A 17,508-nucleotide genomic window follows, 5' to 3' on the forward strand; every position below is an offset into this window, starting at 1 on the left:
ATGGAATTGCATGAAATCATCTCCATTCAAGACGTTTTTCCTTGGCAATGATTTTCTTTGCATCAAGAATGGATTTAGCATGCTGAAAATAGTTTTTGGAAATCAATCCTAGGGCACGTTTTTGAAGAAAAACTCCAAATTCCTTCATTTTTGCTCATAACTTGAGTTTTACTCAATGGATTTGCATGGGATTTGTTTCATTTGAAACATTTTTGAATGGTAATGAGTTTCCTTACTTCTAAAATGGATTCATTTGCCTCAAAAACATTTTTTAAACTTTCATAATGGATCACATTTTTGAAGAAATTTGCAAAAAATCTATTTTTAGTGTATGTTTTCCCTCCCAACCAAATCGATTTGGCATTTTAAGTGTTTCTCGTTGCATTGTGATACACATTTTCAACTTTAGAAGCCAAAACGTTTTTGTTTCATGTCTTTTTATGAATCACGTTTTTGCTTAAAATCATAGTTCCAAAAATCGCCATGAAATCGCCGAAATCGCCGAAATCGCGATAAGATTCATGGCTCCCGATTTTTTTGGAATCGGAAATCGCTGGTGGCGATTTTTTCGCATGAATCGCCTGAATCGCCAAAATCGGCGATTCATGGAAAAAATCGCCAGAATCGCCATCGGGTATCGCCAGAAATCGGCCGCGGCAGCAAGGATAGAAAGTTCAATTTTTAAAAAAAAACACATGTTTTATTTGCTTTCTAAGTTGACTTTCCTCTTTGTTATAACCCTAAAGAGCCTTCTATTTGCTTAGTATGAGTAGAAGAGAGGAAGAGTGAGAGAGAAGAAGAGAAAAGAGAATCCATAGGTTTCCAACCGGCAAGAAGGAAGAGCACCAAAGAGATCAGAAGTCCATTTGGGGAGGCCATAAATTGCATTGGGAGCATTAAGGAGTCAATATCAACACTCCTCAACTCATTTGCAAGAGGTAAGTGTTGGTTTTTTTTTTGCATGTTAGTGTAGCATGCATTTTTTGTTAAATTTTTTTAGTGTTCATTTGCAAATCTTGAATGTTTTTTATTTTTAGTTTTACTAAATTGCAAACTAGGGTTTGTTGTTTTGTAGTTTTTGTTTATTAGTTGCAAACTTTGATTTTTTACATGAATTTTTTTATTGCAGCAGCCCTTTGCTTTCATTTTCCAATTTCCACAATGGGTAAAAAAGATGAATGCTGGAAATATAATGAAGAGTTTCCTGGGAGAACCAAATATCAAACAAAATGTATATTTTGCAAAGAAAAAATAAATTCGGGAGGTATCTATAGATTGAAATACCACATTGCTGGCATACCTGGCCATGATGTCACAGTTTGCACTCAACAAACCGCTGAGGCAAAACGCTCTTGTTTAGTGGCATTAGAAAAAATTGAACAAGACAAGTTGACTAAGAAAATGCAACTTGAAGGGTTAAGAGGTATTGGCTCCCGTGCTCCCACATCCGCAACCGCATCTACATCTGCAAGTGCATCTGCATCAGCTTCCGCATCTGTAGGTTGTGTTGGGGAGGGTTCTTCTAGGCCTCCTTTTCATCCTAGTGCTAGTGCTCATGTGAGTGTTAGTGGTAGTCGGTCTCATACTGAGACAGAGTCCAACACCAACCTATTGCGGCCTAGAGTGCGGAAAAGCAGAATGGATAGTTACTTTGTGCCCCGCACTACTCCTGGCTCCCAACCCACGCTTGAGGGCATGGGTTTGAACAAGGAGATTCATGATGCTGCCAGAAAAGAGATTTGCAAATTCTGGTACTTTTGCAACATTCCATTTATTGCAGCCAGGTAATTGATTCTTTTTTCTTTGTTATCTTCAAAGTTAAAGTTAAAAGTAAAAGTAAAACTTTAATTATATCTACTTGTTTTATGATTTTAGTTTTTGACATCTAAATTTCTAATCAATATCATTATCTATTTGTGACAGGACTCCTTATTGGCAGAACATGATAGATGCAGTTGCCATTTGTGGTCCGGGGTTTAAAGCCCCAACTGAGGCTGAGTTGAGTGGATACCTCCTGGAGGAAATGGTTGAGGATATGAGGCATGAGCTTGAGGACAACCGAAAGGAGTGGATCGAAAAGGGTTGCACCATCATGACTGATGGTTGGACAGATAGGAGGGGAAGAACACTCCTCAATTTTCTTGTATCCTGTGGAGGTGATTGATCATTCTACTTTCCTACATACATAATTTTGAATCGTGATTGACTATTTCAAATTTTGATTTGTTGATTGCTAATAGTAATTATAATTCGTTGTTTTGTTACTTGTAGGATATACCATGTTCCTCAAATCCATTGATGCTTCTGCTCATGTAAAAAACGCCACATACTTATGTGAGGTTATTGAGGAAGTTATAGCAGAGGTGGAGGAACAACATGTGGTGCAAGTGGTGACGGATAATGCAGCAAGTTATGTTGCTGCAGGTAAACTTTTAACTTTTTAAGTTTTGAAAATAAATTTATTTGAATTTTGAACTTTTTCTAATTCTAACTTAGAATTTCTAAGTTTCCTAAGTTCTAAGTTCTAACATGTTTGAAATTTGAATTTCTAATTATCTTAAAATTGTTGTAGGCAAACTTTTGATGGAGAGGCACCCCACCATATTTTGGTCCCCTTGTGCAGCACACTGCCTTGACCTCATGTTGGAGGAAATTGGCAAACTTGAGTGGGTCAAGTCATGTGTGGAAAGGGCAAAAAACATATGTAAGTTTATTTATAATCATTCATTTGTCCTTAGCACAATGAGGAAGTACACAGGAGACAAAGAGTTAGCTCGTCCAGGGATCACGAGGTTTGCCTCGAATTTCATCACCTTGCAGTCCTTGTTGACATCAAGGGATGATTTGAGGAGCATGTTTGTTGGGCGGGAGTGGATTTCATCTTCCTATGCTACGACCACTGCAGGGATAGATGTGGTGGATTGCATATTTGATGATGATGGTTTTTGGAAACCTGCTAGAGAAATACTTAAGGTAATTTTATTGCAATTTAACATTTAATATTTTACAGTTTACTATGCTAATTGTTTAATGATTTAGTTTTACCTTATATTATTGAATTATTCTATGTTTAAGTTTTGACTCAAATTTTTGTTTTACTTTATATGTAGGCCACTGAGCCTCTTGTATCTCTCCTACGAACTGCTGATGGGGAGAAGCCCTCTATGGGCTACATATATGAGGGCATGGATAGGGCCAAGGAGGCCATTAAAGCTCAGTATGCAGGAGTGCAGGAGAAGTATGCCCCTATTTGGGACATCATTGATAGGAGATGGCAGAATCAGCTCCACAGACCCATCCATGCAGCAGCTTACTTTTTGAATTCGGCATTTCGTTTCCGTCCTGACTTCAAGGCGGATGAGGAGGTTCTCACCGGATTATATACAGTGATCCAGAGGTTGAGTACTGATGAGGATAGCAGTGTTGCAATTATTGAGCTTGATAAGTTCACTTTTCTCTAGCAGGGTAGCCATAGATGCTCGGGAAACAATACAGTCAGGTAAAAATTAAATAATATATTCAATGTTCATGAATCTAGATTCTAAACTTAAAGTTGATTATGTAATTTTAGAGTTAACTTGTAATTTGTAATTTGTAAATGAGACTAATTATTTTTATTTTCCCTTATTTCAGATAGATGGTGGCAAATGTTTGGGGCCACAACCCCAAAACTTCAAAAAATTGCCATTCGTATTCTGAGTCAGCCAAGCAGCGCTTCTGGATGTGAGCGCAGTTGGTCCATGTTCGAGCACATCCACTCGAAGAGGAGAAACAGGTTGACAGTGCAGAGGTTGAATGATCTTGTCTTCGTTCATTACAACCTCCGTCTTAGGATCAGACAGATTTTGGGCACTGACTCCTCTCCGATCATTCTGGAGGAGATTGATCCAGAATCAGAGTGGCTCACAGAGGTTGTAGATCCAGTCTTCACTGAGGAAGACCGTGCGTGGATTGACCAGGTGGATATAGAGGCTGAGGCAGCTAGAGCACGTTCTTCAGGCATTGGTAGACGCACACGTGCACGCACAGACACAGGCCCTAGCGACATTCGTGAGCCCATCTTATATGCGGGAGATATGGCTCGACAGTCCTCTAGGACCTACATTAGACGCCTTGCTACTAGGCAGACTGGATACTCAGAGGCTGAGGCTGAGGCTATAGCCGAGCTTGAGGATGATGTTGAGGATGATGATGACTATGAGCCTGAGGCTTGAGCTGGAGCCTTGTTTTTATATTTTGTTTACAGATATTGATACTGAATCATTGATAGACATATGTTTCAAAGTTTCAAACTTTCATGGATCTTCATCTTAGATTCTTACATAAATTTATGATTTGATGTCTTATGGATCATCTTACATACATTCTATGATTTAAATCATTATGATCATTTGATTTCTATTTACTTCAGCTAGCCTACAATTTACATTTTAGAATCTTAGATAACATAGTTACGTATGTGATGGATTTTATGTTTCATGTTTATGTATGTTAAGTTTTAACTTCTATTTGATGATGTTATAGTGTGCTTAAGTTATATTCAATAAAGGGTGCATGAAATAAGTTTTAAATTGTTAAAATCTTTAAATTTAACGGGTTTTTTCAAATTTGCCGATTCATCGCCGATTCATTGCCGATTCATTGCCGATTCACGATTCGATTCGACCTTGCCGATTCCGATCCGATTCCGATTCACGTTTCTTTGCTTAAAATGCACGGAAAATTGGGGTTTAAATCCACTTTTATGCATTTTGAAGCCACTTTTTTTTATTTTGATCCATGTATATGCATTTAGGCAAGTCGATTTTGCATTCACAAGTCAAAAATGACTAAAAACATGCATTTTTGGCCACGTTTTTGCAAAAATGACTCAGATTTTTGCATTAAAAAGTCATGTTTTTGTTCAGAAAACTCAAAAAAATGCATTTCTAGCCCATAACTTTGATCAAGAGGGATTCTTTTTGAGTTTTAAATGCATGATATTGTCTTTGGAGACGATTTATTTGGCACTTTCATGTCAAATTCGACCCTTCATTACTCATTATTTTTTGTTAAATGCAAGTACCGAAAAAGTCAAGAAGTTGTTTGAAAAACCAGATTTGAGGAAGAATTGGTCTTCAAGTCTATAAAACTTGCTATTTTGGCTTTTTAACCTCCAAGTAAGTGGACATTTTCAAACTTGCTCATCAATTCGTGTTTATCTTGCTATTTCCATGCACATTATTGCTTGATGATTGCCACTTGTTGAAATCAATGCCATGGAAAGTGCATTTTTTCTTTAAAAATGAAGAAATTGTTCATTTTTTTGTTTTTGGTTTTTCCCCAATTTCCAAATTCGAATTTGAGTGTTGAAGTGCATTGCATATTGGCATTTTTGAGTCACTTTCCAAAGGCATGTTTTTCTTTTAAGCTTTTGTGTTTTGTGCTTGCCGGTTTTCTCCACTTTGGAGAAATTGCAAGTTCTCTCCCAAGAACTTGAGCACGTTTCACTTCACTCCACATTCCATTTCCATCTTTCCATGTCACAACACTTCATCTCTCACTCAACAAAATGCGATTACATGTTTTTCATCTCATTCACCATTCGCACATGCATGTAATCTCATTTTCAGCTTCCATTTTCATTCATCTCACTTTCTACATCCATTTGCACGACACAATTACACAAAATGTCTTACGTGTAATTGTATCTCAAAGGTCCAATTTTGATTGAAAGTCACTTTTTGAAAAGTCAAAAAGATGTCATGTGCATGTTTTCCCATGTACTTTGACCCTACTTTTCCTCAAAGGCGTCTATAAAGTTCATTTTCCCTCAAACTTTCTTCCATTTCCATCTCTCCATATGCATTTGCACCTTCATGAGCAAATACATGTTTCCGCATTTTTCCATGCTTTCCATCTCATCCTTCATCCCTTGTTACATGTTGCATTTACATGTAATCCATTTTCCGTGCAATGACATCTTGAAAGCCCAAGTCACATTTTGGAAATCAGCAATCTCCATTTGCACGCGTTCCCATGCGCCAAGCACTGCAAAAAAAAAAAAAGTTAAAAGGTGCTGATGGAAAGTAGTTCATCCAGACATTGTCAAGAAGGTTTTCAAAGTGTCAAAGACTCCAATTTGTGATGATCTACAAAGGAGAATTCACGACAACTTGAGCGAGAAAAGATGGATCATATCAAGTTTCCACATTACAATGGACAATTCATCAAAGAGAGTTAGAGGTTTTCAAAAGACGCAACACCATGGTTGTCAAAGTGAATGCAGCGGTACAAAGTACATGAACTTCTAATCCTGTGATCATCCGAGATTGCATCGTCAAGTACAAGGCCCTTTAAGATTGTTTCCTTCTCTTTCGTCTTCTTTTTCTTCTTTCATGTTTGTAGTTGGAGCGGATGCATTGCATGAGGATGTGTAATTATATGTAATGCGAGTTACATGTTTATGTAAAGGATGTAATGCAAGTTGCACGTGCAATTGCAAGTAACCCTTTATTTTATCCTGTAGTTATACTAGGTCAAATTTGGTTGAGTTGCTCTCACTTTTTTCTCCACCTTTTTCTCAATTCCCATGCCTATATAAAGGATGCCCCCTCATTGTAAAATCATCATTATCTTTATGCAAGAGAGCTCTGCAGGAATTGTGCTAGCAAAACTTTGTTTGTATAAGCACTATTTTGAGAGAAAGTGAATACAAAGGAGCATTTGAGACTTAACTTTGATTAAGTGAGATTGTTATTTGTGTGAATTGTAAGCGTTGTCTATAATTCATCCAAGTTATCTTTGATTCATGTTATCTTGTGTTATTGGTAATTGTATCTCATTAATTGAATAGAAAAGAGTTAAGAAGCAATTGGAGCCAGAGCTTTGACCAAGAGCAATTGTGGAATTGTATAGCTAGAAGCTTTGTCTATAGCTTATATTTTCTTCTTAATTCGCAAAATAGCTAAGTATTCTTACTTTTAGGAGTCTTTGTGCCCTAATTGTAAAGTTTTTCCATATAGAAGTACGACCGGACTTAGAGTCAAACCGGTACATTTTCAGCTAGCCTTTGAGTTAGTGAAGGTTTATCAATATCACTGTTTCCAGCTCTTGATAGAAGTGTAGTTAGAGATTCACCCTGCCCATTACTCGCTCGAGTTAAGTGGATTCTTTCTTGAAAGTTAAGAAGAATGGATATTGGTAACACCCATTTTATAAAATCTCTCGACTTCTTGCTTACCTTGAGTTGATCCAAGGAACGGTGAGAAAGGAGAGCCTTCCCTTAAAGGTAGGAGAGACTCTGTCTCACATGCTGTGGCTGGTCATCCTATTTTGTGACTGGATTTTTACACAAAACTGTCAGTTGCAAAATACCCACCCAACAGTTTTTTGGCGACTCCACTGGGGATACGATGCACATTTCGTGAAAAAACATAAGTAAATCTCCCACAATCTTCAAAACGGGTTCTTGGAGGTTCTTTGCATGTGTTCTTCCAAAAATGGGTTTCTTGAGGGCAAGAACATGAACTTTTTAGTGCAAAATGCACCTTTTGGTGTCCATGGCATATATTAAAAACATGCTAAGATGCAAATCACACCTTTTGGGAAGCATTGCATGTTTTAAAATATGCATTTAGCTTAAGAACTCACATTTTTGGGGTGACTGCATATTTTAAGTGAAAGCGCACATTTTAGGTGCAATAGCATATTTTAGTTATAAATCTCACCTTTTTTATGTCATTGCATATTTCAAGTGAGTTATATGCAATGGCATCAAAAAGGTCCACTTTTGATGACTTTTACATGCAAAGACATGGAAAAGGTCCACTTTTGATGGATTTATATTTGTAGTTGAATTTTATATGCAATGACGTAAAAAATCCAGTTTTGATGGATTTTACATGTAATGACATAAAATGTCCACAATTTGATAGATTTAAGTGATTTAATAAACACATCAATTTAAATTCATTAAAATATTACTTAAGTGGGACATAAATTATATTTACATATCATATTTATAATATAACATGTAAATATCATTTTAAAAATAACATTTAATAGAGCATTCGATTTAAATGCTAATAATTAAATTGAACTATTTAGTTAATATAGTCACATGAAAAATCAAAAAGTAAACTCAACTTAAAAATATCTCTCAAACAGCGATGGCGTTTGCAGTCTTCTCTTTCTCACTCGAGGATGTGTTTTGATACTATTTGGAGCGCTATCACTAAGCCCAAGATTGCCCATTTTACCTAGTGCCTATTGTTTCAAGGGCTTCCCCTTGAGTCACGGCTCAAGTATATTGGGGTTCCTGATCGTCGATGTCCTTTTTGTGGGCATCTTGAATCATTTATGCATATTTTTTGGTTTCGTAAGCATACTCAAAATTACTGGCATTGGATACATGATTTTTTTAAGCCTTTCAAGCCAGAACCCTTTTCTTGGCATATGGTTATGTTGGGTGATTCCTCCAGGATTGCTAGGAAATTTTCTCAGATCTAGCATACTTACAAGATGGAGATTTTGTTTACTTTATGGAAGGATACGAATATTGTTCTTTTCACTCACAGCTTTCTTCATATCAATATTGCTATGTACACTAAAGCATGCATTTGTAATAATGTCATGATGCAAATTCAAGTCTAGGCTAAAAAAGTGGCTCTAGAGGTGGCCCACCTTTAGGAGTTACTCAATCATTGGGGTGCACCCTGTACATTCGCCAAAGTGACTCCCAACACCTCGATTGACCATACTCTACCCAGGGGCCGCCATTAGGGGCATAGCTCCTCTACTTGCCGCTCACACACGCCACACTCGCAGGCTCCCTACCACCGCTCTCCTAGTGGTGACAACAGTGGTTGGCAATGTTGTCGCTCGGCATCTCCGCCTCATCGTGGCTCTGGCTGGTGCCCAGGTCTGGTGGCTCCCCCTCCTGGTGCTCTTCCTGTTGCTTCTAGCAAGTGGTCTTTCCGCCTGAATCTGACTATCTCTTCGTTGCAGCCAGAGGAACAAGGTTCCTGATGACGTTGTTGATGGCTAGACTATTCCTAGTCCACCTGCTAATCTTAGGGATGATTGGGGTTTTAATGATCAAGATGAACCACCTCACTTGGCTTGCACTGCTTTGGCGGCCTGAGGGGTTGCTTAATATTTTTTTTATGAATAGTTGTTGATTCTGGCTAAGGCCATGTGAACTCTCATGAGGTGATCTTGTATCCCCCGACCCCTTTTTTGTGAATTTGTAACAAGTATATTAATTTATTTATAGAAAATGACTATTCATCAAAAACAAAATATAACATAAAGTGCACTACAGTTACTTTAAGTGAAAATTTAAATGATAAAGTAACTTAAAAACATAACATAAAGTGAATTTAAGTTATATTTTTCAAAAAGTGAATGTCAAATTAAAAATATAACATGATATTTTTAATTCATGTTGTTGTATCAAAAAGGTCCACTTTTTGGGCACTAAAACAGCCATATCTCTTGACTGACAACTTTGATTACACTTTAGGTTAGATCAAATCGAAGAAGAAACTGAAAGCCATGACTTGAGCAAAATCAAAGGACTAAAAGCCAACAAACACACACTCAAAAACATAAAACTAGCGCTAAAACTCAGGCTGAAAATTTCAATTCTTCTTTAGCAAATTCTTTCCAAGCTTTTGATATCATAGATCATGCTAAGAAGACTAAAATTCAGATGTCTAAGGTAGAATACCTACAAGCCTATCCGGATCAGCTAGATAGACTTACTAAATTTGTCAAAGAATCCCAACCTACCCAAACTCATTTTGTTGCCCCTAAAATCAAAAATATGCCTAACCAAAGGACCAAAAACCAACAAACCCATGATCATTTTTTTCTATTTTATGTTCTTGTCAAACAACCTTTTCTAGGGCTTCTTCCATGGTTTGGGGAGTGAGAACATCAACTGCTCCTTGGATCCTATTATTCAGTCCCATGATAAATTTTCTCAGCTTCAGATTCCTATCTTGCTGATACAGAAGTACATACTTCAACAAGCAGGTGATTTTTTCCCAATATTTGTGTACAGATATATCCCCTTACTTAAGGTTCTGGAAGTCCAACAACTTTTGGTCGTAGAAGGTTTGGGGTAACCAATGGTTCTTAAAGATGGCCACGAACTTTTTCCAGGTAATTTCAATTGTCTTAATATTCAATTCAACTTTGGTGTTTCCCCACCAAGTAGCAGCTTCCCCTAAAAAATGGTATATTCCCCAAACTACCTTTGAGGTTTTTAAGTAATTTCTAATCTCAAAATATTGTTCCATTTTGGTCAACCATGCTTTTGCATCCTCTCCGGATTCAAAACCGGAAAACTTGGGATGTTTGATCTTTTTGATATCCGAGATAAGTCGTTCACTATTTCCAAATTCTTTTGATTGTCAGTTTGTGTGAGTGAGGCTTGAGTATTCCTTTCACTGTGTTCAGAATTTTCATGTTCAATTCTAGGAGGAGGCGAAGATTGCATCTCCTCTTGACCTCACCCAATCTAGGTTGCCTGATCATTCATTTTCTTTTCCATACTTTATAGCTTCATTTGCGTGTCTTGCAAAACCTGAAGCAACAGACCCAAGGGGAAGCGTGAATTGTTTTCATTGATTATTTCATTGTCTACGGTGTTTCCATTGATGTTCATGTTTCCTATTTTAGTGGGCCTGAAAAAAATTACATAAAATGTTTAAGTCAATTTCTCGATCATACTCTTAAAAGAGAATCACACAAGACCAGAATTTTGTTTAATTTCTTTATTTCCTTAGCTAAAATTGTAGCAGTTTTCCATTACAAAATTTCCTCTTCTAAGGGTTTTATAATATAATTTTGAACCTTTTGATGCCCTATTCTAGGGTTTTTTGATCTGTTTCAATTCTGTGCATATCCCGCACTAGCCAAGTTTTTTGGAAGAGCATAAGGGGGTTAGTCTGTCAGGCATTCCATGCTTTGATGAGTTTATCTCTATAAGTTGCCTTCCTGGTAGGAGTCCATCTAACCCTTCCTTCTTCATTTGTTGCAGAGCTTCTTTTAGGGTTTCATTGTCCTGAGGCATGGAACAATAGGAGTAATCATAATTTGGCATGTTCTTAATCAAGTAGGGAAATATGGGATGTCGCATCTTCTTGCAAAGAGTCTTTCGTGTATACATCCTGTTACATTTAAATCTAAAGAAAATTTCAAGTTTACTAAATTGCTAGGTGATGTGCCCGAGGTTCAATGTTGAACCCAGTGCTCTAGTGCCATATTTAACATACCAAATTACTAGACTAAATAATTAGATACTAAATTATGAAGTTCGTATCTTGAAAGAAAAATCCGAAAGAATGTAAAACAGTTAGGAAAATTAAATTACATAACCATATTACCGAAGCAAACATCTTTTGCACCTTACAATCTATTTCATGTAAAGGAACTAAAATAACTAAATAACTGATATCAATAATAGTTCAAAAGAAACTAAATCATTCCATATATTCCATGAATTATATAATAATTATGATAAATGAACTTGAAAGAAAAAATCAAGAAAATAAAAATATACTGAATCTAACTGAGGTATCTAAAGAAGTTGCTCAAGCCTCGGCTCTTCGGTAAGAGGAGAAGCATTAACATAGGCTTAACCTCCCAACCAGGACCTTATAAATCCCCACACAATATTTTAACAAGAAAGACCCTCCCTACACCAAGGTTAGGCTTGGGGCACTATAGTCTAGCCATCCAAGCATACTGATGTTCAGAATGTCTGCTCATTAAAAGGTAGGCATGCCTGATTAACTAGCACCACCGACATCTTGAGATCAAAAATAGGCAAACATGCCTCTAAACAACCTTGGCCAAGGACTTAGATTGGTTTCTAATACCCAATCACCACCGCTCAACTTGAAAACATGGTACATATTGGACAAACATGAGCTTACTTGGATGTTTTGTTGGAAATTATTATAATACTTATTATGTTTACATAAATTGAAGTTCTGATTTCTATTGCTTTCCCTGGTTGGGATTCCTTCCTCTTCACCCCCTTTCATTGGCTACTCCAACCAGGGTGAGTCCTTGGAGAAAACAATTTTCATTCTAATATAGATCATCTTGATTAAGCATGGATTCCTATCCATTGGCGGGTACACCACAAGCACCAAACTTGTGCAATGATGTAAATCAATTCTAGCAACATGTCGGGCTTATATTTCAGTACCACTATAGAACAGAACTCGTGGCAAAGTAAAAGGCAAATATTACAGACATAAGACAGAGAAGAAAGAACTTTGATCTCAGTGAAAATTACTCATTTTGTACATCGGCCTCCATTTGAAATTAACAACTTCAGAGATCTTGAATGGAGAGGCCATAGAGCCTCGACATAGAACATGAACCGAGTGCATAGACATTGAACATAAAATCTGATGCATTGATCTAAAATCATAAAAATCAGGTGCATAGATATTGAACATAAAATCTGATGCAGTGATTTAGAATCATAAAAAATTGGGTGCATCCACATTGAACATAACCTAAACAAAAGTCTCTTGCGTGGTCCGATTGATGCTTCAAATGCACGGCTTAGAATCAACTCTTGTTGTGAATGAAATGAGAAAATGATAGGGAAAACCAGCATCTAAACCAAGAAGTATTATGCTCAGAGGGAGGGGAAAGAATAACGTCCGATGTCAGACGTGAAATGTTTATGTCCTTCCTTGGGCCCAAGCGAGTCACGGCTCAAGGTGATGGTTTTTTCAAGACTCTCTGTTACAAGGTCACCAAATTTTAAAAAGGTGGCACCAAGTGTACATGGTCGCCTCTTATGGAGAGATACATGTTTAAATTATTAAAGAGTTCCTTTTGAAAAACTTTTATATAAATATACATATGCATATATATATATATATATATATGATGGAATCTTTTTAAAATTATATATATATATATATATATATATATAAATTTTAAAAGATTCCATCATGCAATTATTATATCTAAGGTCGCACCCATTAAAATACGTATATCTATATACATGCATAGTCGGAGAAATATGATTTATTTTAAGATCATATCTTCTGTATAAATATTAATATATACATATGAACTATAGACATTATTTTAATATTGTGGTGGTATCATACATATATATATATATAGGTGAAGATAAAAGACAATGGAAATGACATCACAAACAACAAAGGTAATGGTTCTGAACATGCATTTTAATAATGATAGCTATATTTTTTTATATGTTTGTCCAGTGGTGTACTCTATTGTGAAGTCATTAAATCCTTATCGAGGTAGACAGAGGTCATACCTGGCAATCAAACAAATGGACTAGAATAGTGCCCATTCCTTAAATCTCGTTTAGCGATGTTTTCTCCCCTTCATCTGCTCTTGCAACCGCCAGTGCAACATTTCCACAATAATAACAAGTTCTCCCATTTAAATGACTGTTAGAATATATTAAAAAATAACTGTAGCAATGGTTAATTACCATTATCAATAACAAGTAAATATAATAAAACAACAATTAACTACCATTTTCCATAAACAAAGAAATATGATAATGGATAACCAATTCCATTATATCAACCACTTCCACATGAATTAAACAGTTAACTATAACTTTCCTTTTCACATGATCAAAAAAATGATAGTTTTAACTAATCATCTTAACGGCTATAACTTATTTTAGTTAGGTCAAAATTTTGGGATGTAACACTGTGTCACTCTCTGGAGGCAAATACCAACAATATGCCACCTCCAATTTTGGGAAAGAAATGTCAAACATCCCCTTTTCAGCCTCCATGTTGTCTTTGGAATAGCCAGAACCCTGGATATCCATAAAAAAATTGAAATTTTCAGGCCATCTTATTATCTGCCAGTTTTTTTAGGGCAGCCTAAAAAATACCCTATTTTTCGTATTTTATTATTTTGTAGATATTTGACAAAATAACAATGAGCTTTTTTCTCATCATCCCCCTTTTATATGCACTTTCAGAATAATAAAATATTATCATTCATTTCTCTCCAGAAGAACTTTTTTTTAAATATTAAATATTTTAAATTAATACTAATTTGAACCCCATGTTAAGTCACTGTTATAGTCCCTTTTAAATTTCAATCAATAATACTGACCATCCTTAAATAATTAATTGAAGGTAAGTTGTCTTTTGAAAATAAGCATCTCTGTACAATTTAAGTTGATTAACTGAATATCCCCCTACAACATCCCAACTAGCCTATGGAAATTAAAATAGGCTACGGATCTCTGATATTCTGTATGCCTGAGAAGGGGAAATTACAAAACCCGACTGCAAAGGATGGTAAGACCTTCCAAAGGCCACTCAACTTTGTAGGTAGGAAAATAGAAAACCTCGTTCAAAAGTCAAGCAAAAAGATGTCTGTTAGGTTAAAGCATTGTCATGGCTCAAAGACAACTTCTCTATGTTGAAGTTTGTAGCTGCAATAGAGATCTTTATATTTGATTTTATGAGATAGAAATATGTTTGTTATGACTGTTATGGTCATCTTCAGCTGAAAGAGATATTTGTGATTATGCAAAAAGACATGTGTCATACGTCATGCGAAGAGGCATATGTATGGAAATGTTAAGTGTTGAATATGTGAAAATATGAAAGGTATTATTTTTGGGACTCAAAGAAACGTTCATGTGAAAAATGAAGAGTCTTATGCAATCTATTTGTATGATTGTTTGGTATATTGTAAATCAATCAAGTGGAAAGCCATGTACTTGAATATTTTTATGATCAATAAAAGACTTTTTTACTGGTGTGGCTGGATTTTTCCCTTCCAATGGATGGGTTTTCCCAAGATAAATGTTTTGAGTGTTTTGTGCATTGTTTATGCTCTTTTATTACTGTTTATCTCTATTTCTGGGCTAAAACATGAACACTATACAGTTTTTTATTTTATTAATTTCTTATTCATTTGAAACTCTCGTAGTCAGCTTACTCATTGATACATCATACACCAATGATATATGAGACAACTCCAATAAAGTAATTGAGGGGTCAATTTATTTCTATTTATCTCATATATTATACACAAGGTTTATAGTGCTACCCTCCTTCAGATTTGAACCTGTGTTCTCCCCTAAGAATAGCAATCAGATATTCCTTTTTATTGTTTGGCATTAGAATTTGCTACACATTTTTGTATGTCATTCAACTTTTGATGTTCGATACCAAAAAAGTTATTTTGGGCCTTTAGAATCATAAATGTTGTTTAAGTACACAATTAAATGATAAAATTTATTTGTAATTTTTATTTTGTATTCTCTATCTACTGTTGCCTCCCAAGCACACTATCATTGTAAAAGTCGGGGATTATTTTTTTACTTCCTGGAACTGTCCCCTAGTGATGGAAACTTAGAGAAACAAGTATTTTTTTAAATAGATATATAAACCAGTGCTTGTTTGACTGTAAGTTGTCATAATATACAGAGAATCTCAATGCTGAGTATTAAACTCAAACACAATGATAAGCAGCAAAAAAAAAACTTGCAGTGTATTCTATAATATAATAATAGGCAAGTTGAAATTTGTACATACGAAAATATGGTAACAAGTTGTTTTCTTGGTTCTCCTCGGAAGTCTGGGTTTAGTTTGTGCTCCAAAATCCAAACAACAGCTCCTACTACAAGAAAGAATGCCCCAATCGTGCACCATGTCTTTAGTGTAAATGGCTTCAAGAAAGCCCAAGGACTTGAATTTAGCTTTTTCACAGGAGCTACCACTGCCAGGCCAGAATCCACAAAAGGCTGGGTGAAATCCACATAATTGGATCTCTTTGTTAGAATTGTTATGTCCCCAATTGCTGCATCAAATTCCTGTAGGATTCCAGCTGTAAGTAGCTGCCTGAATTTATGAATAAATCCATGCAATCCCAGAAATATCACAATATATGGAAACTAGAGATGGAGGAATCATTTAAGAAACTAAAAGAAGTTTAGATGAACCTTGAAAGCAACTTTTTTCACAAGATCATCATAATTGGGAGGGGATTCTTTACTTCCATAAACTATGAATTCATAGGGAAGAGGATAAGTCAGCATCTTTACTGCAGCAGCAAACACATCAGTACAGTAAGAATCTCCTGCTCTGGAACCTTCTATTTTCACCAACTTTTCAAATTCTCCCCCTTTCCAAGGAACTCCAATCCGAAGCCTCCTACCATTGTCTGGGATTGTCCAGCCTTGAGGCACCTGTTTGCTATCACCCGGCCATATGATATCATACACCATTCTATTTGAACCTGCATTGTTTTCTGAACTAACACGTCTCTTCTCAGGAGGAATAACAGATAAGCCTGATATATTTGACCAGTAGCTCACTATGCGAAAATCCTTTCCAACTATATTAATTATCTCAAAAGTTGAACCAAGCATGTCGCCTCCTTCATCCAGTTGAACTTGACCTGTTAAGCCTGTAATGTTAGTTTGCAATAATATTTTGACCAACTGTGGACCTCCTCTGAAGACCTTAAGCTTTGCTAGCTCTGAAACACTTCCACTTGCAGTGGATAGGTGAGGATAATCTGTAAAGGATGTATTTCCTCCTTTTCCCAAAAAAGTATCAACAGCGCGGGCAATTGCCCACACTGTATCATAAGCATACAATCCAAACACGTTGAGGCCTGAATCAACATTTCCAACTTTTTGTAGATTATTCCATCTTACCAAGAAATCATGTTGCCGATAGGAATTGAGAATATGTCGCCGCACAGTAATGAGCCCTTGTAATGATTTTATTGTATCTGAATCAAACTCAAGGGAATCCAGAGCAGAAGATAGCCAATCTGTGGCTATCCATACATAGCCATTGCTCAACATTTGAAGGTAGTGTACTTCAGAGAAAAATTTCAGACCAACATCTGGATTCATATGAACAACAAAAACTCTAGTTGTCATCAAAGCCAAATCTTTCAAGCTATCACCCAGGCTACTTCTAGAAATGTCTGGAGGCATTCGATATTTATGAACAATATTAGCTTTATTCCCAAGTGCATCACCCAAAGCAGTTATTCCATTTCTTCCGTAGTCATCATCTACATAAACTGCAATTACCTCTCTCCAATTGAAGAAACCAATTAGATTGGCTATTGCTGTCATCTGTGAGAGATCATTATGTGTCAAACGAAGAAAATAAGGGTACTGAAGTGAAGAGAGACTCGGATCAGTTGCTCCAAATGATAAAAGTGGCACATTAAGTCCATTTGCTATGTGAGAAATAGTATGAGCAATCACAGAGGATTGTGGTCCTATAATTGCCAATACATTTTTCTTTGACAACTCAATAGCTGCAGTGGAAATACATCGAGTAACAGGAATTAGCTATTGTGATTACCTCTTTCTTCATAGGACAGCAATGAAAACATTCCTGCACAGCACTAAGAATCTAAAGTGCCATAAAAAAATGTAAAATACAGTATTTGATACAGTAGCCAAATCCAAATCTATGTGTACACAGGATATCAGCTGCTAAACTCGTTTAG

At 36.1% G+C, this 17,508-nt stretch overlaps 2 protein-coding genes across 2 annotated transcripts in view; one reads left to right on the forward strand and one right to left on the reverse strand.

The window, feature by feature from the left end:
• Positions 1–17,508, reverse strand: part of LOC149541065 (glutamate receptor 3.4-like) — a 61,820-nt gene that overhangs the window by 8,445 nt on the left and 35,867 nt on the right. The window contains exons 2-3 of the mRNA XM_089802057.1: positions 15,974–17,313; positions 15,567–15,844 (exon numbers count right to left, since the gene is read on the reverse strand). Coding sequence (XP_089658183.1) covers positions 15,567–15,844; positions 15,974–17,313 — 1,618 coding nt within the window. The remainder of the gene's footprint in view (positions 1–15,566; positions 15,845–15,973; positions 17,314–17,508) is intronic.
• Positions 479–3,461, forward strand: LOC149541066 (uncharacterized). Its single transcript, XM_089800309.1, has 6 exons — positions 479–938; positions 1,133–1,784; positions 1,924–2,156; positions 2,272–2,424; positions 2,573–2,973; positions 3,111–3,461. Exons 2-6 carry the CDS (start codon positions 1,162–1,164, stop codon positions 3,459–3,461), a joined length of 1,761 nt encoding a protein of 586 aa, XP_089656435.1. The 5' UTR covers positions 479–938; positions 1,133–1,161.

Source organism: Cupressus sempervirens, chromosome 9 (genome assembly GCF_028749045.1).
Source record: "Cupressus sempervirens isolate cs-2001-9-10 chromosome 9, ASM2874904v1, whole genome shotgun sequence".
Classification (NCBI taxonomy): Eukaryota; Viridiplantae; Streptophyta; class Pinopsida; order Cupressales; family Cupressaceae; genus Cupressus; species Cupressus sempervirens.

Coding starts and splice junctions, on each gene's coding strand:
- LOC149541066 (XM_089800309.1), top strand. CDS start 1,162: ATGGGTAAAAAAGATGAATGCTGGAAATATAATGAAGAGTTTCCTGGG. Junction 1,785..1,923: donor ATTCCATTTATTGCAGCCAG/GTAATTGATTCT, acceptor TATTTGTGACAG/GACTCCTTATTGGCAGAACA. Junction 2,157..2,271: donor TTTTCTTGTATCCTGTGGAG/GTGATTGATCAT, acceptor TGTTACTTGTAG/GATATACCATGTTCCTCAAA.